General features: G+C 33.3%; 1 protein-coding gene across 3 annotated transcripts; it reads left to right on the top strand.

Annotated features, from left to right (window-relative positions):
• The first annotated feature begins 741 nt into the window (after positions 1-741).
• Positions 742-13,951, top strand: MAA3 (P-loop containing nucleoside triphosphate hydrolases superfamily protein). Of its 3 annotated transcripts, none has more exons than XM_068629111.2 (20): positions 742-1,417; positions 1,510-1,669; positions 2,212-2,345; positions 2,440-2,649; positions 2,846-3,037; positions 3,991-4,026; positions 5,144-5,229; positions 5,433-5,477; positions 6,397-6,508; positions 6,583-6,688; positions 7,038-7,135; positions 9,287-9,400; positions 9,480-9,572; positions 10,227-10,280; positions 10,642-10,700; positions 10,798-10,882; positions 12,177-12,545; positions 12,911-13,033; positions 13,127-13,213; positions 13,423-13,951. In XM_068629111.2, exons 1-20 carry the CDS (start codon positions 1,316-1,318, stop codon positions 13,633-13,635), a joined length of 2,478 nt encoding a protein of 825 aa, XP_068485212.1. In that variant the 5' UTR covers positions 742-1,315; the 3' UTR covers positions 13,636-13,951. The 3 variants fall into 3 exon arrangements, 2 of the variants coding, with proteins under 2 accessions (XP_068485212.1, XP_090149884.1); XM_090293758.1 differs by having other exon boundaries at positions 798-1,417; positions 5,154-5,229; XR_016514728.1 differs by lacking the exons at positions 9,480-9,572; positions 10,227-10,280; positions 10,642-10,700; ... (3 more) ...; positions 13,127-13,213; positions 13,423-13,951 and adding an exon at positions 7,253-7,333 and having other exon boundaries at positions 868-1,417.
• The last annotated feature ends 11,593 nt before the right edge of the window (positions 13,952-25,544 follow it).

Genomic DNA, 25,544 nt, shown 5'->3' with positions numbered 1-25,544 from the left:
ACATTTTATAGCATCTAAGGATGATAGAGTCTTAAGCATAACAAAAAAAGTAAAAAAATAGAGTGAAAACATGGAAAATAAAAATGGTGAAGATTTTTTAGTTAATATTTTATTATATCATTTATTTAAAAATAATTTAGTTAAGAATGCCATACAAATTACAACCCTATTCTTAATTTATCTTTTTAAATTCTATATACACACATATTATTTTATTCTTATTAATATAATTGCTCTCTTTTTAAGGTTTGTCAAACAAAGTATAATCTCGTTTTTGAAAATTACATTATTAGAATATTTTTATGATGAATAGTTTTACCAAAAGCTTTATATGTTACGTGTCTTCCATAAATTTTTTGGTTGATATTAAAGTATTTTTTTTGTAAATTTTACAATATAAATTTAATAAAAAAAAAGGTGTAAGATTATCATTTTACTAAAAATTTAAAAGGATAAATGCCTAGTTTAGAAATTAGAAGAATATAATATTTGATATATATTAGGTAAGTATAATTTATCTTATGATTTATATATATATTGTTTTGAATGCAGAATGATGTATTTTAAATATTTTTATATTAAATGTAATCTAAATTTTCTATATAATATTTTAAGGCCACAAATTGAGAATAGAATAAGAATAATGAATAATTTTAAAAAAAGTTCATAGAAAGAACAAAGACCGGACCACTTGACGAAGTGTTACACTATTTATCTGTTAAAAAATCATATTTTTTTGGTATTATAAAATATTGCAAAGAATATTTATTATCATAATTGCAGTTCCAAATACCTGAAAAGTCTTTGCGTTAACTCTGGAGTTTTAATTACATTATATATTTTTTTTCTCGTACCTTAAACAAAAATAGTGAGAATTTTTAATAAAAATAATTCTTGGTATTTCCAATGTGTTTTGAATGTTGTTATTTTTTGATTAACCATATTTGGATGCTAATTTTGATAACAGTACATGCTATCACGATCGTCCAATAAGAAAGGCCACTGAAGCGGAGAATTCTCAAAACCCTTGCAGTCACATTTTCCGGCGGTCCCTACTTTGCGTCTCCGGCATTCTTGTCCGTAACCGCCACAGGCCCTTCCGCCACCGTTTCATTGCGATTAGCGTCGCTGTCGTTGTACTTGTCACCGTTGATTTCCTCGGCTTCTCTTTGGAGTCGTGGTGCTTCTTCTTCTTCTTCTTCGATTCGGCGCCGTTTTGAGGGTCGAGTTAGTGGTGCTTTCGTTTGTAGTGCTTTCGCTTCGGTGCTGCTTGAATAGTTGGAGTTTTATTTCCCTTTTCCCTCCATCAGTCGTTATGGCAGTTGAGAAGGAAAAGCTTCAGGAGGAATCAGTAATCCGCCGCTTTTACCAGATTATTCTTAGTTGGGACTACTTTGCCCTCCTCAAGGAATTCAAGGCAATTCACTTCACTCCTTACTCTTTTTCTTTTGTTTCTGTGTTCTTTTTATTTTGCATTCGTCATGTCTTTTTGGAATTTTGTGTTTTCAGAAGCAGAGGAACAGCGAGAAAAAAGGGACTGCGAAGTTGTCGACACTCGTGAAGGTGAAGAACCGGTACACAGATGTTGATGACTATATTGCCACCTACGAACCCCTCATCTTTGAAGAAGCCAAATCCCAGATCATTAAGGAGAAAGAGGAGGAAGATGGTATCTCTAATTTAAACTATTTTGCGTTTTTTTTAGAAGATTGTTATTCTAGAAGAGTAGCAATGTAGCTCAGTTAATTGTTAATGGCGTTTGTCACAGGTCTTTAGCCTTTTCTATGCGATGCTTGTTAAATATGAGTGACATTGTAGCACTAGTCTGAGGACTGTTAAAGCTCTGTCTAAGTTGCGGTTCTTCCTTTCTTGCTTCAATTTAAATAGTGTATTTGCTTTCCATGTTTTAAGTTAGGGTCAACCAATTGGTGTGGTGTGGTTGACAAATAAATATACTTCTTAAGCAATGATCAGAGGTTCGATCCTAGGTCTGTGTTAATGGGAGAATATCTATTAAGAGAAACTTACCCTTTAAATAATTTTTTGGATAAGTCTCTTTAACTATCGGCTAAGAGAGACTAGCCCCTTAAATAAATCTTTGGATTAGTCTCTACTCTACCTCTCTGCTGTGATACCCTAGGGACCAGAGTAAAAGTTTGAAGGGTCTCTTGTTGTATTTGCTGAAGAACTTTTTTTTTTGTCTGACCACAGTGACTGATTGGAAATTGGGGGTGGTAAAAAGTTGGAGTGAGGCAGATGACTTTCACTTTATAGAATTTCCTTGTGAAATTATTGAGGGAGAATCAATATCACAGAATGATCTTTTGCTGCTTTCGAAAGATAAGGTACTACTAGTGATAAGAAGTTGTGTGTTTTGGGCTTTGAATTGTTTGACTATTTGAATTTGATTTAATTGCCCATCTGTATTTGTCACTGCAGTTTGTGGATGGAAAAAGATTACCCACTGTTTATGCATTTGCTTTGGTGGAACATGTGCGGAAATTTTTTGAAACAAGACTTGTTCGAGTTAGACTCTATCTTGCAGGGGAGTTCTTAAAATTTAATACAGATAATGTACAATCTTGCCCTAGGCTGTTTAACATGCGATCTCATGTATGCGAGACAGAAAGACAATTATATTTTATGAAGGTAAACAGTTCTATCTTGTACTATTAGTGATATCAATTGTGTGTTTTTTTATACGTGGAGGCTTCCTTCCTTGACTAATGAATTGTATTATAAATTTAAAAAAGAAACGTAAAGTGGTTTTTGCAATTTTTTTTCTTAACAGAGACATTTTCTAATAAATTAGCTTTGCCTTTGATCCAATGTGAAAATCATGCAGCTGTGCAGTTTATCTACTATTGCTCGTGAATATTTGGCTATTCGAACTATAAGCTGTCTCCCGTACAAGGATTTAATATTAGGTGCAGTTGGAGAAAGCTTTGGCACCGAAGTTGAGGGATGGAAAATCCCAACACCATTGAGGGAATATGTTGAAAATACTTTTAATCAGTACCAACGTGAGGCCATCACAGTAAGTTTTTACTTTAGAAGTTCAATAAAGTAACATAGACTAAATCTTGTTCATCAACTTCAGGTTTGTTAATTATCTTTTTGCTTTTCTTAACCAATGCTAGGGTTTTCTCTCTTTATTAGTTACTGATATATTGTTTGCAAAGAATAAATGTTGGATTCTAATCATTACTTAATAGGGCATATTTTCAAGTTTGGATTGGACATTTAGTTAAAGGATGTTATAACTAAAATACAGGATATATTACTACAAACGTATAATGATGCATAACATATCATTCAGAGTTCTGTTTCTTCTTTTCTTGTCTCCAAGTTTTGTCAATCTGAACATGCTCCTTGTCTTCCCCATTTTCTTTTCTGCTGTACATGTTAAAGGCTTGGGTTTTTCAAACTCATCTTTATATCTTTTGGTTTTGATATAGGACTCAGAAAAAGAAATATAAGAGCAAATGACCTCTAAGACAAACTACCTAACATATGAACTGTAAAACAAAAGAAAATCACACCTTTATCTCACCATCTTTATAAATGCTTTCTTCTTTATCATTTTCTTTTGTTTTATGAAATTCTCAGTACCCTTTTGGAGGAAAATGTATTTTTGCTGATGAACCCTTTTGAAAGATCTTTTAAAAAATTTAAAAGCTATATACATTTATAATGTCTGAACAGATCCTCCTTTCTCAAAGTTAGCTTTTGTAAGGAGAAGCATTATAGTTTAGCTAGGAAAGGAAACCATTTTCCCCCTCATTCAAGCATGCACATTTGTTACAAAAATCTACACTACACGTATGCCATTCTAATAAGTTACAAACAACAAAGAGAAGAGAAGCGAAAAAATGACCAAAAAAATCTTGATAAGAAAGTGAAGATTGATCAGAACTTTTATTGCTTAATAAGATGTAAAGCTCTTGTAACATTTATTCATTCCATAGTAACATTTTATTCCTGTTCCAGGCTGGTCTATCATCAAAAGCCTTTGTCCTGATACAGGTTGGTCTCCATTTGGCTTTTTTCTGTTTTAAAATTCTTTTAATGCTTTTTTCATATTTGCCTTCCCTTTTATGCAATGTTTGATGGTATGTTCATCAGTTATGCTGAATTATTTGTTATAGTTGGGAATTGAGAGTAATTTATTTCAAAGAACTTCCAATTTGAAGACTTGAACTATGTAAGAAAATAAAGAATTATTTTATTGATTACAATCACACCAATTCTCATCGTCTCCATTTGTAATAATCAAAACCATTATTGAAAAAAGTAAATTAAAATATGCTGAAATGAAAAGGAAGATTTTAAAGATATTTTTTTCATAATTATTATGGAGATATTGATAATGTGGATTTTTCATGGAGGCCCATTGCTGCTAGTGAACAGCGACAGTGACATCTGTTAATGAGGTAGAGGAAACAGGGCTCCCAAGATCGGGAGCTCTGTTATCGACTTGAGCTATGTGGGAAAACAAAGAATTATTTTATTATTGATTACAATTTCTCCAATTGCCTTCTCATCATCTCTATTTGTAATAATCAAAACCATTTAAAAAATAAAAATAAAAATATGCTGAAATAAATAGGAAGATTTAGAAGATAATTTTTCCTAATTACTATGGATGGAGATATTGATTTTTTGTTATCCTAGTAATCTACTATTTACAACATGAAGAATGTTTTATAGCCAGTTTTTTCTTTGATTTTGTTGTGATTTTCTTTTTGGCCTCCAAAATGACTGAGCAGATTTTTCTTTTAACTTTTCTGTAACAAAAAGAATAACCGGTTAGACTGGTTGAATCATGAATTGGTTTGGTTCTCCATTTCTTGCAATGTAATTTACCTCTGCTATTGTGTTTCTTTTAAAACACAGTTAGGTCATTAGGTTAGGGTTTGTAAGTTATTACTACTGGAAAACAGTTTATAATGTCCATTTATCTAATGTCAGTAGGTCATTTCCAGAATTTTTGCTACTGTAAATTATTACTACTTGTTATTTCTGTGACAAGCATTATCCCCTTGCTAGATACCTATGAGAGATATCTGGGATTTTATCATTGTATGGTAGCTTGTTTTTATTATAAAAAAAGTAGTAATCGAGCCTAACTAACTCCTATCAGGGCCCCCCAGGGACTGGGAAGACTCAGACTATACTTGGGATTCTAAGTACCATTTTGCATGCAACTCCTACAAGAATGCATTCAAAGTAAGTACTATATTTTAATATATGTCTGCAGTCTTCTATGTCTAGAATTTCAGTTTTTGGTTTCAATTGTTGTCTAGTGCAAAGCATTGTGTCAAGAGTGTGCCTGGTAGAAGTGAGATTTTGAAGCAAATTTTTCTTCTACCAAGCAATTTATGGTAATGTTTTCTACTAAGCATTTACTGATATTTGTTTTTTGGAAGCAGGACCTATGAGCTAAAGCAGGGGCCACAATTACCTATTGCAGAGAAGTAAGTTTTTCTTTGAGAATATTTAGGCTTTACCAGTCAAGAAAAAGTCATGCCATGAATGTTAGTTTTTTCCTGTGTTTCTGACATGATAAGTTCTTTTAATTCCCCATATGTGCCATCTTTTAAAATCCTTCTCTGTTCTGTTCATGATTAGTTTGTTCTTGCTTTGTGTTATGCATTTTTCTCTCTCGCTATGCATACCTTCAAGTAGTTCATAAACATTGTTCTGAATCAAGTAGAAGTGCAACAATAAGGGTAGAATTTGATTTTTGTATCATATCATGATAAACATAAAGAAAATAGCTGTAATTCAAGTTAAGTGCGTATTTTCTTGGTTTCTCTTCACTTTAGTTTGTTTAACATTACATTGACATCATAAGAAGCTGGGAAGATTGTTTAAAGTTTATGACACAGTTTTTGGAATTTGGCTTACACAAGTAAGAGATCTGGATGATTACTTTATATTTCTGTTGTTGAAGGATGACAAGAGAGAGAGAGAACCTGCTGGCTTAACTGTACTTTAGATTCTCCAAGGTCCAAATAAAGTATTTTGATTAGAATATTCATGAGTAGGTTTTCAATTAATTCTAGATGATTAAAGTATAAGTCAGACAAGTCAGTTTTATTTAGTTTGGGTTTCCGAACTGATAAAGTTGATTTTCGCCTCCTTAGTATCCCTTGCATGTTGGCTCCCTCTTTAACTGTCTTTGTGGAATTCAAGAATAATTCAGTTTGATTAGATGATGTTGAACGAGTATATATATCTTGCAAAATCACCTTGGGATGGTGCCCTCTTATGCCCCATAGTCAATTAAAATAGACCAAATATGTTTTTTATACTTGCTTTGTTAGTAGAATGCATTTTTCATATTTCATCTGGCTAGAAGATTTTATTTTTTTCCCCTTTTTGTTTTGGCAGACAAAGACATTGGAGACTAGCATCTCCATGGCTTAGTAGTGTTAATCCAAGGGATAGTGTGATGCCAAAAGATGGTGATGATGGTTTTTACCCAACTACTGGAAATGAACTAGTAAGTACTTTTTTCATTGGTTAAAATTGTTGATCTTGCAAAATAATGTCTTCTCTAATGATGGGTTTTGTCAGAAACCTGAAGCTGTAACTTCAAGTCGTAAGTACCGTGTAAGAGTGCTAGTATGTGCCCCATCAAACTCTGCCCTTGATGAGATTGTGCTGAGGGTTCTCAATGGAGGTATCAAGTTTCTTCTATGCATTTATTTGGGAAAAAAGAAAGTTCTTCTTTTTGCATTCTTGCCATGATTTGTCCCTCTTAGTTTTGTGTTTGTGTTTGGGGGTGGGGGTTAAGATTTCAACTAGGACACCTTCACTAGGGAGGTGTCATTGCCATCCTGGTTGTGTGGTCAGGCATTGTAATTAACTATTTCATATTATAAGCAGACTGAACTTGACCTAGCAATTTTTTTTTTTTTTTACATTCCTTGTTTATGTTTTGCCTTTCCTTTTAAGAATTTCATATTTCTATACTGTCTTACCATGATTGCATATTTATTTTTTGAATTTTTGTTCATGGATGTTCTTAGGTGTGCATGATGAAAATGACCGTGTTTATTGCCCTAAAATTGTACGAATTGGTCTCAAGGCACATCATTCTATCAAGGCTGTTTCCCTGGATGAACTTGTACGTGGAATATTAGATCAAATGTGTTTCAATTAGCTACGCTGCCACCATGATTATTTAATCTTTCATATCACTACTGTAAAATTTTGTTATAATGCCATGATTATGCCTGGGCAGGTCCAGAGGGGAGCTTAACTATTAAATTAACAGTTTTATTAACATCAACGCTTGGGACTGATTTATGCATCTAAAAAAATGGTAAGTTTTTTATTGAGAAAGAAAACATTTGTAGATCAAAAGTATAAAATGTTATGGTTTTTTTCTTTTTCAATAAAAAACTTAGCACTTTTAGATGTTAATATTCAGCCCTAAGGGGATGCTAACATTTTCCTGAAATGAATGAAGAGTCTTGATATAATGAGTGATATGAAGTTAGATGAAAGGCTCTTGTTATTATTACAGAAATAAGGAGCTCATCCTATATAATAAGGAATATTGTCATAATTATAGAAATAAGGAACTAATTTTATATAATCAGAACATCAAGATTATATACGTTATTAGGAACTTATTTATTTATTCCAATATCATATCTTTGTTATTAGATTAGAGGATATCAAATCTCCTCTATTTATTGCATTGATTCATTTTTCTCAATATAAATAAAGCCTCTGTGCTGTTTCAAAAACACGGTGTCAGCTCAATGTTTCACTCTTTCCTAAAGTTTAATATGGTATTTAGAGCTTTTTACAAAACTGTGTTGGCCTGGTAGATCCACTATCTTTAGAGTATTTCATTTTGTTTTTTGCGAATCTTTCTCCTCAGTTCCCTTTAATCAAACTTCATCCAATTTCAGCATTGGACCTAAAATTGTTAGGTTTTGGAAGTTTCATGGGAGACCCTCTTATACAGTGAATGCGAACCTAGGAGAAAGGTTCATCAAAAAAGTAATCCCTAGGAGACAGTGAGTCTAGCGGTTCAACACGGTGTTGAAAAAGGCCATGATACCATGTTAAACTATAGGAAAGAGAGAAACATTGAGCTGGAATCTTGTGTTTTTTAGACAACAAAGATGCTTTATATAGATATGATACGGGAATAAATAAAAATGTTCTTAATATTATACATATAATATAGATATTCTTGATTATAAAGGATGTGCTCCTTATTTCTATAATTTGTTATCTTATTTTAGCCTTTTTGTTGAATGACAAGGGAGAGCAAGGGTAATAACTATAGAGGTGAGTTGGGGCAATATATGCTCTCAAAGAGCTAGACTAGTCAGAGTTCTGGTTTCTGTAAATATAGTAATCTGATTTCTATATTTTGGGTTTTTACCATTTTCTATAATCAAATACACAGCCTTCTATCATACAGCCTGTCCGTCACTAAACCTACTGGGGTATATTATTCTGCATTTTTTATTTTAAGAAATTGAAACTCAAAAGCATGGCCAGTTGCAGTGTTGATTTCGTATTCAGACACGTTGTAGATAAGTAATGCTTGGTCTTTCTGTTCCTTCATCATACGTTATGTTATTTCAGTTTTAGATGAATGAATTCAGTAGAATCTCCTCTTGCCATATTCTGGAACCTTATTTGCATTATGCCATTTCCGATTTGATGGCGTAGGTCTCTAGAAAGCAGGTGGGTTGTCTTTGTCCACGAAAGGATCAATAATGTGCTAATTTAATATTGACAAACCTGCATTATTTCGTAGGCTTTTGATCAATAGGTATCCTTGCAATGCATCTTAGCTCAACATTGAGAACTGTGCCTAGTTGTATTGACACTTGAAGTGGTTGAAGCTTCTCCACTCTGTACTATGACTGAAACTTTACCTACATCTTTTGCTGGCAACGAAAATAATTTGCCTTGTTCAGGCTTCATACATCTTATAATTGGGTCATCCAGTCACACTAACGCAAAACACATTTATACATAGATTTAAAGCCCAAAGCACGTGCATCAGTCATTGCTTTATTTATGATGTGTACCAACCACTGAAGATATTGTGATCATTTTATACTCCTTTTTGGAATAATGTTGTTAAATAAATTTTGAGCATATTAGATATTTCTTGAACTTGGTTCAAACCTACCAATTTGGACAGTATTTTGACCAATGAATTGGTAGTCTAAGCATCTGTATTGTTAATACACTCTCAAATGTAATTGGGTTGAATTTAAATGTTTTAAAATTTTATACGCAGATCAAACAAAAACGTTCTTGTGCCAATAAATCATCTACCAATAAACAGAGTAATGGTCCTGCAGGAAGTAATGATGACAGTATCCGGGCTGCAATTTTAGACGAGGCCACTATTGTATGTATCCCCACTCTCTATGTTAAATGCATTAGCAAAAGCAATCTGATTTTCTTAGTATTTTTTGTGTGCTTGGCAGGTCTTCTCCACTCTCAGCTTTAGTGGTTCCCATGTTTTCAGTAAACTAAATCGTGGATTTGATGTTGTGATTATAGATGAAGCAGCACAAGCTGTAAGTGTGAAATCTTCTTGAGTTTAGTTGCTGAGTCACTTTTAAGATTGCTTATAATATAAACTAGACAAAGTTTGATCTAAAGATGTTGAATGAAGTGTCACTAAGTTAAGTGTCATATAGAAAAAGCCCCCAAGTCATCAGCTGTCAGGAATGGTGCTATATAGGAACTTGGTAGTGTATGGTCCCTAAGTCTCACATTGAGCAGTATGGGATACTAGTGGAGTATTTAAGTGTTTGGTTCTTTCTCCCTAATAGCTCTTTTGAAAGTAAGTTTCTCAAGTACTTGGATACTTGTCATGGAGTAACTTTGGTCCCCTAAGTCAAGAGCAACCAGTAAGAGATTTTGATAGTATGAGCAGATAATTTATCTTTACTTGGAGAAAGGTCATACATGAAACAAGTAGAACCAAATACACAAGGAGGAACTTCGTAAAGATATTCTTTAGGAACAAGATTTATTGTGTTAATTAGACTAGTAATTGTAATCTTGTTTCCTAAATTGAAATGAAAATAGGCAATCCTAGAAAGTTGAAATGGTTTATTATTATGTAGTTTCCTGCTGTATTACTTATTGTTTTATCGAGCAGATTAAAGATTGCCAATTATATCTAATGTAAAACCGTTGTTACTTTTTTTAACTCTTTATGACAGGTGGAGCCTGCAACTCTTGTTCCATTAGCCAATCAATGCAAAAAAGTTTTTCTGGTACTTTATTTACATTACAGAAAACTACATTATTATACTTTTTACCTGTCTTAATCTACATGTGAATAATATTCTATATCATGTATAAAATACAAATTTTTAAGAAAAAAAGCATGCGAAGAAAACAAATCCATTATTCATATTAACTCTTAATCAAAAAGATGCGAAATGGTATACAGCAATGGGATGGACAATTCATGTCTATTAATTACTAATGGTTAGACAAGGCCTGGACAGTGGAAATATTTTTGCACAACAATTGTTGAACCCTTTGAGAAGCTTGTTGGGCTACCGACTTTTTAATTCATTTTGGCAAATGGTGTCCTTATTGAGGCTATATTTTGTTGAAATATTTTTAAAGGTTGGTGATCCAGCTCAACTTCCAGCAACTGTAATTTCAGACGTTGCTAAGAATCACGGGTAAACAATTATTTATGTGGTGGTTATGATTTTAAAACATTAAACCATTCTTTTTGCTAACACTTGAATTTTTTTGACTCTGTTTCATGAATTTAAGATATGGAACAAGCTTATTTGAAAGATTGAAGGAGGCTGGTTATCCAGTTAAAATGTTGAAGACTCAGTATCGAATGCATCCCGAGGTTGGTGCATACTGTTAACATGTTCTATATTAGCTAGAAATATGGCTAAAATACTGCTCAGAAGGTGTGGGCTATCTTTCCCCCATGAATTAGGTTTTGGAGTTGACTTAGGCCATAATCCATTTCTAATACGTATGTTTAGAAGAATCTTGCAAAATTAACTTATTTAATGTCATCTTTCTGTGGCCAAATGAGTATTATTGAGATTTAATCTGTTGCTGGTTGAATACAGGGGCCATGTTGGCTCTGTTTCTGTAAGTGGTATTATAATGGTGGATTTGTTAGCAAAATTTTAATAAAGTATAATTGTGGTTTTGAATTGAAGGAACGACTTTTAATGATGCCTAATCAAGAAACTCATCAAGGCAATATTTTAAATTGAAGAATATAAATAAAAAACAGTGAGGTGTAGAAAATGTTTTAAATTGAAGACTTACAAATGTATTATGTAGATGTTCCAGGCTACATTTCTACAGTTCCTAAAGTATTTTTCCTAGCATCTGATCTTCATGTGATATATTCCATGTTACAAATAGGCCTGTAATGAAGGTATATAGGGGAAAGAGAGTCAGGGTAATAGAAGAAGGGGCAAATATGCCTCAGAAATTAGGCCGTCTTGGGTAAGAGTGTAGAAAGAATCAAGTGGCACCAGCTGAAGCAGAAAAGTAGGGCATAACAGAATAGTCATCTGGCAGAAAGAGAGTGAAGATGCAAAAATTGTGCTGGAGGGAGTAGGGAGAGTAGTAGGCATTTGGAGGGGGGGATAAACTGAAAAGGATCATGATCATTCTTGAAGGAAAGTTATTTTGGGCAGCCTGAGAGAAGTTCTTCCCCACGATGGGGAGGGGGTTTTGGTTTGTTTTCCCTATTTACCATTCTGCAAGAGTGCCTCATCCATTCATAGTTTCATTTCTCTTAAAAATCTCCTCTTTCGACATTGTAATAGAGGATTCCTCTTTTTTTGGCTACATTTCAATACAAATACTATTTTGTTGCTATTCAAATTCTGTTGTGTATCACACTTCTTAAGTCCTAAAGTTTTCCCCTAGGATTTGATTGCATCACATACCAGAGAATATAACCTGTTCCTGTTTTAATCAGTTTAATTGTGTTTCGTCAAGGTTAAAAATAGGGATTATGTTAATCTCATTAGTATTTGGTCCTTGAGTACCCAATGTTTTTCCTTTTCTTATTTTTCTCTGGAGAAAATTCATCATCATTTTCTTCTATTATTTTTATCTTTTTGAAATCTCCTGTGATTTTTTATGGGTTTTATATTGTTATGATCAAACAGATAAGAAGCTTTCCTTCTAGGGAGTTTTATGGAGACTCATTGCAAGATGGGGATGAGGTGAAATCACGGACAAAACGTGCATGGCATGATTACCGCTGCTTTGGCCCTTTCTGTTTCTTTGATATACACGAGGGGAAAGAGGCTCGGCCATCTGGGAGTGGTTCATGGATAAATGTTGAGGAAGTTGATTTTGTTCTATTCTTGTATCAAAAACTCATTTCACTTTATCCGGCACTGAAATCTGGTAACCAAGTTGCAATTATATCACCCTATAGTCAACAAGTCAAACTCTTCCAAAAACGTTTTGAAGAGACCTTTGGAATGTCAGCTGAGAAAGTAGTTGATATATGTACTGTTGATGGTTGCCAGGTAAACTTAATGTTTATTATATGATATCCTTCATGTTCATTTTTGGTTTTACTGTTGGTTGATTGTTTAACAGTATATTATGCAAATACTTGAATAAGGTTTAATTGTTTACCTGGCATTTGCAAGACTAAGATTGAGTGACTTAGACAGCTGGTTATGAATATACATCCACATGAACTGTTGCACTGCACCATAGACGAGGCTTCATTGTCTAATTTTGCTTGATTAAATTATAAATTATAAATTTTAAAAAATTCAGAAATTGGAGAAATAAATCCTGGTGAATTGAAGAGTGCGTATATTTCTTTTCATTTCAGAAGGGTTGTTACTTTAAGGTTTGGCATATAATTTACCATTTTTTTCAGGGACGGGAAAAGGACATTGCAATATTTTCATGTGTCAGGGCAAGCAAAGATAAAGGCATAGGATTTGTGGACGACATCCGACGAATGAATGTTGGGATCACTAGAGCAAAGTCAGCAGTATTGGTACTATGTCTTTTAGGGTTAATGTCATGAGTTCATGAATTTCATTTGGTCCATACACCTGAATATCGATCCATTTCTATGCTGTTGATCTAGGTGGTTGGATCTGCCTCAACATTAAGCAGGAGTAAACAATGGAACAAGCTGGTGGAAAGTGCAGAGAAAAGGAACTGTTTATTCAAAGTAAAAGTGCTGAAAAGTCATTTATACGTCTACTATTATCAACACATTGAATCTGATCCATTAAAAAAAGAATTTTAATCCTATTAGTAGATGTTCATTGTTTTTATACGTAATGTTTACCCGAATTTATGCACTATATTCGCAGTTAGATTATGTAACCAAGAATCTTACACCTAGCAGAAGACGAACTAATCAATATTCATCTGCAGGTTTCTCAACCATATTCATCATTCTTCAGCGATGAAAGTCTGACGTCCATGCAAACAAAGGAGGCCGAACCATCTCATGTGATTGGAGCCACTGATACAGTAGATAATGATGTGCAGCCTAGCAATGCTGCAACATTTGATGATCAAGCACAAGCTGAGGACAATGATGATGGCGATGTGGACATGAATGATGCGGGTTTTGATGAGGATTAGCGTTTGTTGTGTTGAGCATATAGGTGTAATTTATGTCGTTTTCCTGTCATCGTTATTTGATCTCCAAATTAACAACTTGTAATCCATTGCTTCTAAACTCCCACGAAGGCTGATGCAAAAGAGACCTTGCGTAGTCACTGACTTTCAACTAATGTGGTATTTATTGACTGCAACTAAAAATGTACAGCTTTGAACATATTAGGTTTGTTTAAACCCTAGATTTCTGGTAGTTGAGACACGAAAAAAAAGTGACTACAAATCTCAGACCTTAGTTTTTTTCTTGCCATTGAATGATATTGTGTATGCTTTATTACCAGATGACATGTTTGAGGAGAAAAGCAGTTTTAATGTTACGTTAATACTAAGTTGTACTTTTTAAAGAGGCACTACTACTTTAGATGTTTAGTTTAATTGATAATTAAGAAGTTAATGCCAACCGTTGTGTTTAGGACAGTTTATTAAACTATCAAAAGTGAAATTGTTATTAAAAAGCATTCTTCATATATTTTCACAATTATCTTAACGACCTTAATAATAAAGCTTATTTTTCAATTTTTAATCAAATCATTGAATAATTAAATTTAAATAGCTTTTCCTTTTTCTTGGGTTGAGAGGACTTGCGAAGTAAATGTGAACAAGTGTAATCTGAGGTCAGGTTTTATTTGCAATAAAATTGTTTTATCTTAAAGATTTATGAACAAATTGAGGCTGACTAGCATTTTCACTTAACCTTTATTATCAACTAACGTGTGGTTGTTTGCTGCTTGTTTAAAAGCTTTTCTAAATAATTAAAAGTATTCAGATACATACTTTATGTTCCTTATTTCGTGTACCTAAGATATTTTTTGACAAGAATACTTTAAAATATCAATTATTTCTTAATTAATAGAAATACCAAGTTTAACAATAAAACATTAATTAAAAAATCCACCATACGATACTATATAATTGATGAGACGAATACTATTATATCTAGGTAGGTAGTTGCAGAGGCAATTATTGTGTTATACTAGGGTTGGAAATTAGCAAATGTTTTTTCTTACATAGTGCTATGACAAGGACAAGGACAAAAACAACCAATAGTGCTACGAGTTGATTATGGATTCTATGAGTAGATTATGGATTGGATTTTTTTAAAATTTAATCTAAATTCAATCCAAATGTAATAAAATATAGGTTTTTACTTTCTGTATCTCCCTATTTTTGAACTCGCACCCTATACTTGGGTGAAATAATCGAATTATCCCGTTCACTTCTTTATACCGTTGTCGTTGTTTCTGCATTATCACTGTAGAAGAAGAAGAGAAGGAGAACATTGTAATTAGAAGAATAAAAAAATATCTTGTTTTGGAAAGTTCTTATGTGTTAAAAAAATTTGTTCTGGGACTCTCATTTGAGACAACACATATCAGAAGTTATTATATACATCCTATGAAGTTTGTTATGAAAATTCTGTTTTGAAAAGCTTATTCAAGAATGTATATTTCATGAATTTCAAATTTTTTATTATGGAAATCTGTTCTAAAATTTTTATCATGTTCAGAAAAACTTGGAATGTATGTTTTGGAAAAAATTCCAGAAAATGAATAATTCATAAGTCACTTTAAAGAAGGGTAAAATAGTCATTTTTATCATCTCAGTCTCATTTAGGTTCGGCTCGACCTAAGCTTGACCCAACCTAGCCCCAACTAGACTTGACTTGACCTAGGCCTATTCCAACCTAGTTCCAACTTATCTTTTGAAGACCTCCATGCTTAGCTTTTGTACTACTTGATGAAAACACATTCTCCTCCACATAGCGAATGACAAGAATCCTCAAGCTTTCAAAGTTTTTAAGAATGAGATCCTAAACTAGCCCACATATGCCTCTACAAAATCCTAAAAAAAATACAAGAGAAAATAAACCTATACAATATGTACAAGATTAATAAGAAAGAAGAAAATTCTACTGTTCTACTTTTCAAATTAGGAGAGTCTTCTTCTTTGAGGCTTCATGTTCTTCTATCCTCTTAGTCATGGTTTTGGTGGCTAGCCATCATCAACATCACAAAAGCTAAATGCCCAATGTCAGTTTGTCTTCTTTTAATGGAAATAATGATCCTAATGTATACTTAGGATGAGAAGCTAAAGTAGAACAAATTTTTAGTTTGTATGATGTAGATGATAGGCAATGGGTAAAGTTAGCTTCTATAGAATTTGAGGATTATGCCATGCAATGGTGGCATAAAATTGTAATGGACATTGGACTAAACAAGAGGGCAAACATGGTCTCTTGGAGTGATTTAAAGCAATGTATGCACGAACTGTTCGTTCCTCCTCATTATAGGAAGGAACTCTTGTTGAAGTTTCAACAACTTCAACATGGAAATAAGAGTGTGGATGAATATTTTAAGGACTTAGAAATTTCTTTGACTAAAGTGAATATGCATGAAAGTGACGAGTCAAAGATAGCTAGATTTGTGAGTGAGTTAAGGAGAGAAATTGTAGATGTTGTAGAATTATAAGAGTATACCACTTTGGCATCTCTAAGGAGTTGCCACCTCTAAAGGGTATTGAACAACAAATAAACTTTATCCCTTGGGCTTTTTTACCAAATCGACCAACATATAAAACTAATCTCAAGGAAAAAAAAAGATCTATCGGCAAGTTTAAGGGTTAATAGAAAAGGGTTCGGTCCAAAACATGAGTTTTTATGTTTTGCCAATCATTCTTGTTCCCAAAAAGGATGGAAGCTAGTGTATGTGTACAAACTGTTGTGCCATCAATAACATAAAGAGGCATATCATACCTAGATTAGACGACTTGTTGGATGAGTTAAATGAGTCTCGTTTGTTTTCCAAAGTTGATTTCAAAAGCGATATAATCAAATTCGTATTAAACCAAGGGATGAATGGAAAAAATGTTTTTAAGACAAAATTTAGAGTATATGAATGGTTGGTCATGCCCTTTGGCCTATCCAATGCCCTTGACACCTTTATGTGAATCATACATGATGTCCTAAGCCCCTTCATAGGCAAGTTCGTAGTGACTTATGTTTATGACATTCTAATCTATAACTTAACTATGGAAAAACATCAAAGTCATGCGAGGAGTGTTTTATAAACCCTTAGGAAAGAGGCTTTGTTTACTAACAAAGAAAAAATATGTCTTTGCCATAAACCATGTTATTTTCCTAAGGTTTGTGGTAAGTTCCAAAGGTGTCCATATGGACCAAGAAAAAGTAGTAGCAATTTATGAATGGGCTACCCCTACATATGTGAGTGAAGTACAAAGTTTTCATGGGTTAGACAACTCTTCTAAACGATTTTCAAGGATTTTTGCATGATTGTTGCTCTTCTAAATGAAGTATTATCTTTAATGTGAGCAATCTGGCTATGTTATATACATGAGTTCTAAATTTGTGGACGAATTTTTTCCAACCTAGAGAGTATAATGTAACCATGAATGGAGCATCACCATCTAAACTAACCCAACCTTACAAGAAGATGACCAGGAGCAAGAAATAATATTCAAGGCTAAGTCAAGCATCTCAGGCTAGGTCACAAGGTCCTACCATTTCTCAAAAGATCATCAAGAGCAGAACATCAAAGCATGGGTCAGGCTACCAACTATTCTTTCTTTTAATCTTTTTAAAAAGAAGGTGTTAAATAGCATACATTAAACTTGTTCATGGCCCTTAGGATAATGAAATCCTAACTTCTAGAATGCATCACATATATATGCAACCCACATAGTCACACTTTTTTTCACTAAGCACATGTTTAAATGTGTAAAGTGTGACCCCCTTCTAGATCCACAATTAGTGGCAAATTTTTAGGAGTTAAGCTAGCTTATTTTGAATTTCAAATTTTCCTCTATGCCTTAATAACATGGCACCTATCACTATAAATAGGTGGCCACCGCCTCTTGTAATTGACATTGAATTTTGAGTAAAGAAACTCTACTTAAATGAATTTTTGGTGTTCTAAAATTTCCTCCAAGTCTTATCTTGGATGGCTTCAAGTGACGATTCTTCTTTGTTAGAATATATTGTAAGAATGTATGGCTTTAAACTAGAGGGGGGGGGGGGGGGTGAATGGTTTAAAGAGGGTTTTCGCAAACTTTTCAGTCTAGAATGAAATCACTTTGAAAAACTTGATTAAGAAATCAGTTTGCCAAAAACACAAAGCAATTTAGCACAACACCAGAAAAACAATCGGTTGTTTATACTAGTTCACAAGTATAAACTGAAATTAAAGAGTTCAAGGGATAGAGAGAATGCATACAAAAGTTTATACTGGTTCACTCTTAAACCAAGAGCTACATCCAGTCTTCCCAGAAACCACTGGGGAATCCACTAAGCAATCAACCCTAGATTACTTACAACTCCACCAAAGAAGTGACCTTGATCCCCTCAAGATACAAACTTCCTTTGGCTCAGCACAAACACCACTAAGAATGCTGATCTTGACAACCTCAAGAGCACACAACACTTCTCAGCTTCACACACAAAGTTTCTTCAAAGTACAAAGGATTACACTTGTTATAGAAAAGATCTGAAATCAATACAAGATGAAAATCCTATATCACACTCTCTTGATCAAAGCAATCTCCAACTCTTCAAAAGCAAAAACTGTGAAAAACTCAAATATGTTTTTCTTTGATTAAAACTAAGTTCTTGTGTTACAAAATCTGAACAAACTATTTATTGCATTCAAAGACTGGTCAAAGCATTTTAAAACTGGAGCGTATTCAATTATAAAATCATATAAAGCTCAGTCAAAGCACAAAATAGTTTTCTGTTATGGTCCCAAAACAAACAATCGGTTGAATGCTCGAATCAATCGGTTGTTTTGGTTTGACAGCAAGTCAACCATCAAAAACAGTTTTCAACCTTTCTAAAAACACCTAAGTATAAAACAATCGGTTGTTTCGACAAAACAACAAGTTGTTTTTCACTTAGTTTGAAAAACACTTTCAATTAAAAGGTTTGAGAATGCTTAAGCTTTGGATTCAATCAAGAGTGGATTTAACACCCCAGATCCTATTCTAAAACACATAAGCAACAACAAGCACATCCTGCCTTCCATCAACCTTTAAAGGGTTTGGATTCTTCAAAGCTTGAACACACTCGATTCAACAATCTTCCCCTATTTGATGAAGACAAATCCCTGGTTGCTGTAAGACAAAGTTTAAGCAAAGCACAATATCTCTGATATAGGGTTAGAGCAAAAACAGAAACAGTATATCAGCAGTTTTAAAACCAGCAGAAATAAGGCTTAATTAAACATTCATACACAACATAGAGTTTTGCAGAAATAAAAGATAACGAAAGACAACACAACATAAATCTCCCCTTATTTGTCTTCACAAATAGACAAAAAGAAGAGATAAAAACATAATTGTTCCAGATCATACAGAAATAGAGAACAAAAGCAATAAAACTGATACAAGACCTAAACACAATCGGTTGTTTCGTGAATTCAACCAGTTGTTTTTCCTTTAATCATCTTTGCCATATTGGAGTTCAAAAATCTGATTCTGAATAGCATCTATATGTTCATCCAAGGTCATGAACCGTGTATCCATGTTGTTGAACCTGTTGTCTATACTCTGAAAGTTGCTTACACATAAATCATGAAGATTTCTTTGATTCTCGACAAATCCATCAAGCCTATTTACCATGTATCTTTCAAAAGAAGACATGGATGACATTTCATCTCCTTGATTTCCTGCACTGGTTCCAACACCTAGATTGGTTTCAGGTTGTTCTTCATGGTGAAAATCCATGTCAGCAGCTTGATATTCTTCATCAAAATCAGCAGCTGCGGCACTTGATGAAGCACCATGATCACCATCTTTGCTCACCCATTTCCCATTTATTTTGGTGAATCCCATCTTGCTAAGAGAGCCATTGTTCATCTCTTTGTTGGGTCTATTAGTGTCTAAGTTCAAGAGGGGAGGGGTGAATTGAGCTTATAAAATTTTCGCAAGAACACACAATTTACAGTATACCAGAGGCAAAAAGAACAGATTGTTTTTACACAAAACAGATTGATTCTTCAGAGCAGTCTAGCACAATTTGACTTTGTTCAAATTAGAATTGTAATCAACAGAGGATTATAACACAATCAGATTAGTTGGATTTTATGAGTATGAAGAATACAGCTATGCCAAGAAATCAATCAACTTCATTCAACACAAGGTTTTAATGAGAATAAATCTTTCTCAGGTTTTAATGAATAGACAATTTGTTTTCAGATCAATTAAAACAGCATATACAACTGCCTTGATTGTGATTAGAAAGCTTTAATAGATCAGGAAGAACAGTTTTTATTAAACCCAGAATTAACAGATTCAATTTCAAAAGAACAGATTTAGTTCTTGACAGAATTAAGCAAAACCAGAAATGAGTGCAGGGATGAGAAGAAAAGGCACACAAGTTTTTATACTGGTTCACTCATACAGAGCTACGTCCAGTCTCACCTTACCCCAAGGTGGAATCCACTAAAAACAGTACCAATTACTTACAAACACAACAGTTCTTGAACACTACAAGAACAACACAATCAATGCTGAAAGACCCTATTTCAGCACACCTTGCACTCCAAGAAACCCTATCAAGGAGTGACTAACACTTACACCTTTACAAACCAGAATAAAGGAAAGATTACACCTGAAAAGAAGATGCAAGAACTCAAAACCAGTAGTTCAATTTGCTGCAGAACTGCACCAGCACCTTCACCAAGATCAAAGGTTTCCTAGAACAAGCACACTTGAAAATCTCTTTGGAAAACCTTTCAAAAATCTTTCAATCTTTCTTCTCACATGGAAATTGTTTGATCTCCGTCAAAAACGTAATTGCTCAGCTCTTTTTCATGTGAGAGAGACTTTTCTTTATATAGAGAACAGTTTCTAACCTCTTTTCAAAAAACAGTTGAAAAGCAGTTATGAAAACAACAGATTCATTTTTGAACTTAACAGATTTATTTTGTGAAAACCGCCAACTCAGCTAACTGAAATAACTGTCTGAGTTGTACCTTTGGTGCCCTAACTAACTTGTGAAAAACCTTTCAACTGACCAAAGAGCAAACCGATTCTTTCACAGTGAAACAGATTAAATGATAGCAAATAGGCCAGCTCAGCTTTAACTGAAAAAACGAACTAAGCTTTGCCTGTGGTGCCCTAACAGAATTTTAGAAAAGCCTTTTAACAGAGAAGAAATAAACCGATTCTTTCTCCATAAAACAGATTTATTTGTGTACTGATTTAAAACTTTTAAAAACACTTTAAACAGCTTTTCAAAAACAATTTAACCACATCATGTGCTTGATCTAGACTTGGTTAGGCATCTAGGATAGGTCACATAGCAAAAGGCAACCATACACAATTACAAGCCTAATTACAAACGAATCTAAAAGCCTATTACAATCTTCAAAGCACTCAAGCTATTTTCTTCATCAAACACACATCAAGCCTTGGTAGGGAAGAAGCTTCCTCCAGCTTCAACACTCTTGTGTTGGCTTAACCAACTTAAATGTCTCATCTTCAAGATTCACTTCAAAATAAAGCAAGAATTTAGAGATTAAAACAGCATAGGGATAGTGATAATCACTTAACCTCATGGCTTTTTGCATGTGTTCTTTACTGATGTGGATCCAGTTGATTTTGATCATCTTCATGATGCAATAGATGTATACTAGGTTTTATTTTGTAAGGATAGAATGGTTGCTCCCGCTTGGAGTAAGAATCCAAGTTACAATAAGAGCAAACACCCTTTCATCTAGCTTTAAGCCTCCAACCGAACAAGTTCTCACTTGGGCATTTTGATTCTTCAAGCAACTCTTGTAGTATTGGACTTTGTTGAAATCCTCCACTACTCCAAGTTTTCCCTTGTTGATGCTTAGGCCAGCATATTTCAGACCAGCAACAACAGTCCACACATCATAAGTGATCTTCATGTCAACCCCCTTCACATGAGAAACAAGGTTGTTTCCAGAAAGGATTGAGAATGCTTAAGCTTTGGATTCAATCAAGAGTGGATTTAACATAGATAATCTACCCCGGATCCTATTCTAAAACACATCAACAACAGCAAGCACATCCTGCCTTCCATCAACCTTCAAAGGGTTTGGATTCTTCAAAGCTTGAACACACTTGATTCAACATATATGCCTTTAAACGAGAGGGGGTGAATTGTTTAAAGGAGGTTTTTAAAATCTTTTTAAAGTTTAACAAAATTCCTTGTATGAATCCAGAACAGAAATCAGGTTAGCCAAGAACAAAAGCAATAAAACAGCAAAGCAACAAAAAAACAATCGGTTGTTTTTGCGAAGCAATCGGTTGTTTATACCAGTAAAACTTAAAACCAAATTTAAATGAGTTTAAGGGTAAGAGAAAGATACACCAACAGTTTATACTGGTTCACTCTTAAACCAAGAGCTACATCCATTCCCCAAAAAACCACTGGGTAATCTACTAAGTAATCAAACCAAATTACAACACATAATCCACCAAAGTAGTGACCTTGAACCCTTCAAGAAACACACTCATTTTGACAAATCACACACCAAGAGTATTGATCTTGACCATTTCAAGAGCACACAACACTCATTGGCAACACAACACCAGAAAATACAGAAGGTTGAGAAGAGATTACACTTGTTTACAGAACAATCTGAAATCAATCAAATGCAATCTTATTCCACTCTCTTAGAAAATCCAAAGCTTTGATGCGAATGTTCAAATCTGGAATCAACTCTTTCACAATTGAAAACTCAAATCTGTTTCCCTTTCTTCTTTGAAAACATAAACAAACTTTTATATTTTCCAAAGATTGGTCAAAACATTTAATGAAGGAGCGTATTCAGTTGGAAATCATTTAAAACACATTCAACCACCAAAACAGAATTCTGTTAGGATTTTTAAAGAAACAATCGGTTGAAACCACGAAACAACCGATTGTTTGGTTTGGCAGTTAAGTCAACCAAACTTAAACAGTTTTCAACTTTTCAGAAACTCCTAAGAGTAAAACAACCGGTTGATTCGACAAAACATGTTGTTTTACACATAGTTGGAAAAACACTTTATTTCAAAAAGGATTTAAAACACATTAGCTTTAGATTCAACAAAGGAGTGGATTACAAATAAAACTACCTAGATCCCTCTCAAAACACAACAACAACACAACCTTGCATCAAACACAAAGGATTTGGATTCTTCAAAGTACAATTTGAATTCTTCAAAGCACTTGATCACTCTTGATCAACACTCTTCACTTATCTTGGATCCCTCCTCCAAGTTGTGTGACTACCTCTATGCTTCCACCTTCATCGAATACTTTTCATCCATCTAAGTGTCTTCATCCTTTCTATCTTGTCTTGTTCAATTCCTTTTATTCATTGTCTTTACTTGTTGCTTCATTTCATTTTCACAATTTATCATCAATTATAGTGTGTGTGTGTGCGTGTATTTTTATTTTTTCTCTTTGAAGAGAACCTTCACACTTATTTAACCATTTGGTTAAGTTCATGTCTAGTGGTGATCCTCACTGAGTTGTCACCATAGTATTCAATTTAATTCCTAATCAAAGTGAAACCTATAAAAATAAGTGTAATTCTCAAATCAACTCATAACATGTAGCCACACCACTTGGAGGAGAAACCCATATCAGTGAGATAGGATTCGCCACTTGAATCTACAACTCAAGATAAAAATCTCACAAAAAGAAGAGAACTCTTTTCTCACAAAACTAGCATAATAACTTTTCTTTAATTCAATGTGTGAAAATACAAGAGAGGGGTGGTTTATTTATAACATGAAGTGGTCGAGAATCCTAAAGGTTAGAGGGATATTTGAAATTCAAATTTTCTCCCATGTGCTCCTAAAGAAAACCTAAAAAAGTGTATCTAGAGAGGGAGTCACACTTTACTCTTTTCACATGTGTTTAATGTGTTAAGTGTGAGTAGATAAGAGAAGAGAATAAGCATCCTAGGGTTTCTATGTGGAGTCACAGGGTTTTATATGGGCATGATGCGAGCCCAATTTATTACAAAAGATACCTATTCTAATGAAAGACAAAATAAGAAGAATAATTGATGCACTGACCTTTGCTTCTGTGAAATGCTCCTAGTGATTCTTTTGGAGATGGTTGGGCTTAGGTCTTGGGTTGACTGGGGTGGGTGACCAAACCCTGGATCCTATGTCATACTTCTGGTAACCTTCCTGGGAGATTGGGGTCCTTGGTCAATTGATGCTTGACCATGGCTTCATCACTTTGTCAAGTAATCTTATTTCACTCTTGATGATAAGACCATCTTCAATTAACTTATTTATAGATACCAATAACCTATTGTGTGGTAGTTCTAGGAACACGATCCGATACTTGGTTTCTTTTAAACTGATGTAACTCTTCTTGCATGGCAAAAAATAACTTCTCATCCTTCAAAACTTCATTTATATCCTTTGGTTTAATATGATAAACATAGGCCACACGCAAACAAAAATTACTAACCTTTCTTCTTCTTATGCAATCCCTATATATGTCTCTAATAAAATTGTCAATGGACAAATTTATTGGAGTTCTCCATTCCTTTGGAAGTGCATATTCACTTCTAATGTTATATTGCTTTTCCTTAACAATTTTAAAAGAATAATTTTCTTCATCTCTTTCTCTTGCATCATCAAGATCAAGAGAAGATTAATTATTTGACTAAGAGTGTTACCTCATGGTCTGTTTCATCAAAGACAACATAAATTGATTCTTTCACTACTAAAGTTCTTTTATTAAAAACTCTAGTATACGATGAATATCCACATAATGTAGCTTCATCTACCTTTGAGTCAAATTTTCCAAGATTTTCATTTTCATTATTCAAAGTTAAGCATTTACAACAAAAAAACTTTCAAATGAGAAATATTAGGTTTTTATTCTGTTGAAAAGCTCATATGGAATGAGCTTCAAAACAAACCTATTGAGAATTTTATTAAGAACATAACATGCAATACTTATTACTACATTTGTCCAACAATAGTTAGGTAAACTGCTCTCATTTAACATTGTTCTTGCTAATTCTTCTAGAGATTTAATTTTATTTCAACAATAACATTCTATTGGGATGTTCTTGAGCACAAAAATTGGGTGAGATTCCATTATTTTTACAAAAACATTCTAATGACTCATTTTGAAACTCTCCACTATAATCACTTCTCAAGGATTTAATTTTTAAATGCTTCTCATTTTCTATAACCTTAGCAAAGTAAAGGCTTTAAAGCTTCATTCATTGATGCAAGAAAGAATATGCTAGTATATCTAGAAAAGTCATAAACCAAAACTAATGCATAGAAATTTCCACCAATATTTTTAGTTATATAATGACCAAATAAATCCATGTTACTTCATTCAAGAGGTTTCTAAGTTGATAAAATAGTTTTAGATTTGAAAGAATCACTAGAAAAAAATCATTAAATAGAAACCAATTTTAGAGATAAAAAATAATTAATTACTATAGTGACTAAATTAGAAATAATTTTAGAGACTAAAAATATTATTGGTTTCTAAATTAGTTTCTATTATTGATAAACAATTTCTAAATTGATCTCTAATTAGCTACAAAGGTTTTAATTTGGTAGTTAAAACCTTAGTAGCTAATTAGATACCAATTTAGTAACTATTTATTAATAATAGAAACAAATTTAGAAACCAATAATTTTTTTTAGTCTTTAAAATGGTTTCTAATTTAGTCACTATAATAACTAATTATTTTTCATTTCTAAAATTAGTTTTTATTTAATGATTTTTTTTTAATGAATGCTTGACTTGTTTTTCTTTTTAAAATGAAAAAAGATCTTGTCATTTTGAAAATTTAGCTTTGGTAAACCAATTGAAAAATATTTAAAATATTTAGAGATTGATTTTTCTAGATAAGATA

Source organism: Phaseolus vulgaris, chromosome 8 (genome assembly GCF_051622355.1).
Source record: "Phaseolus vulgaris cultivar YP4 chromosome 8, ASM5162235v1, whole genome shotgun sequence".
Lineage (NCBI taxonomy): Eukaryota > Viridiplantae > Streptophyta > Magnoliopsida > Fabales > Fabaceae > Phaseolus > Phaseolus vulgaris.
The sequence above is the reverse complement of the archived record's forward strand: the minus strand, read 5'-3'. Positions and strand labels throughout refer to the sequence as shown.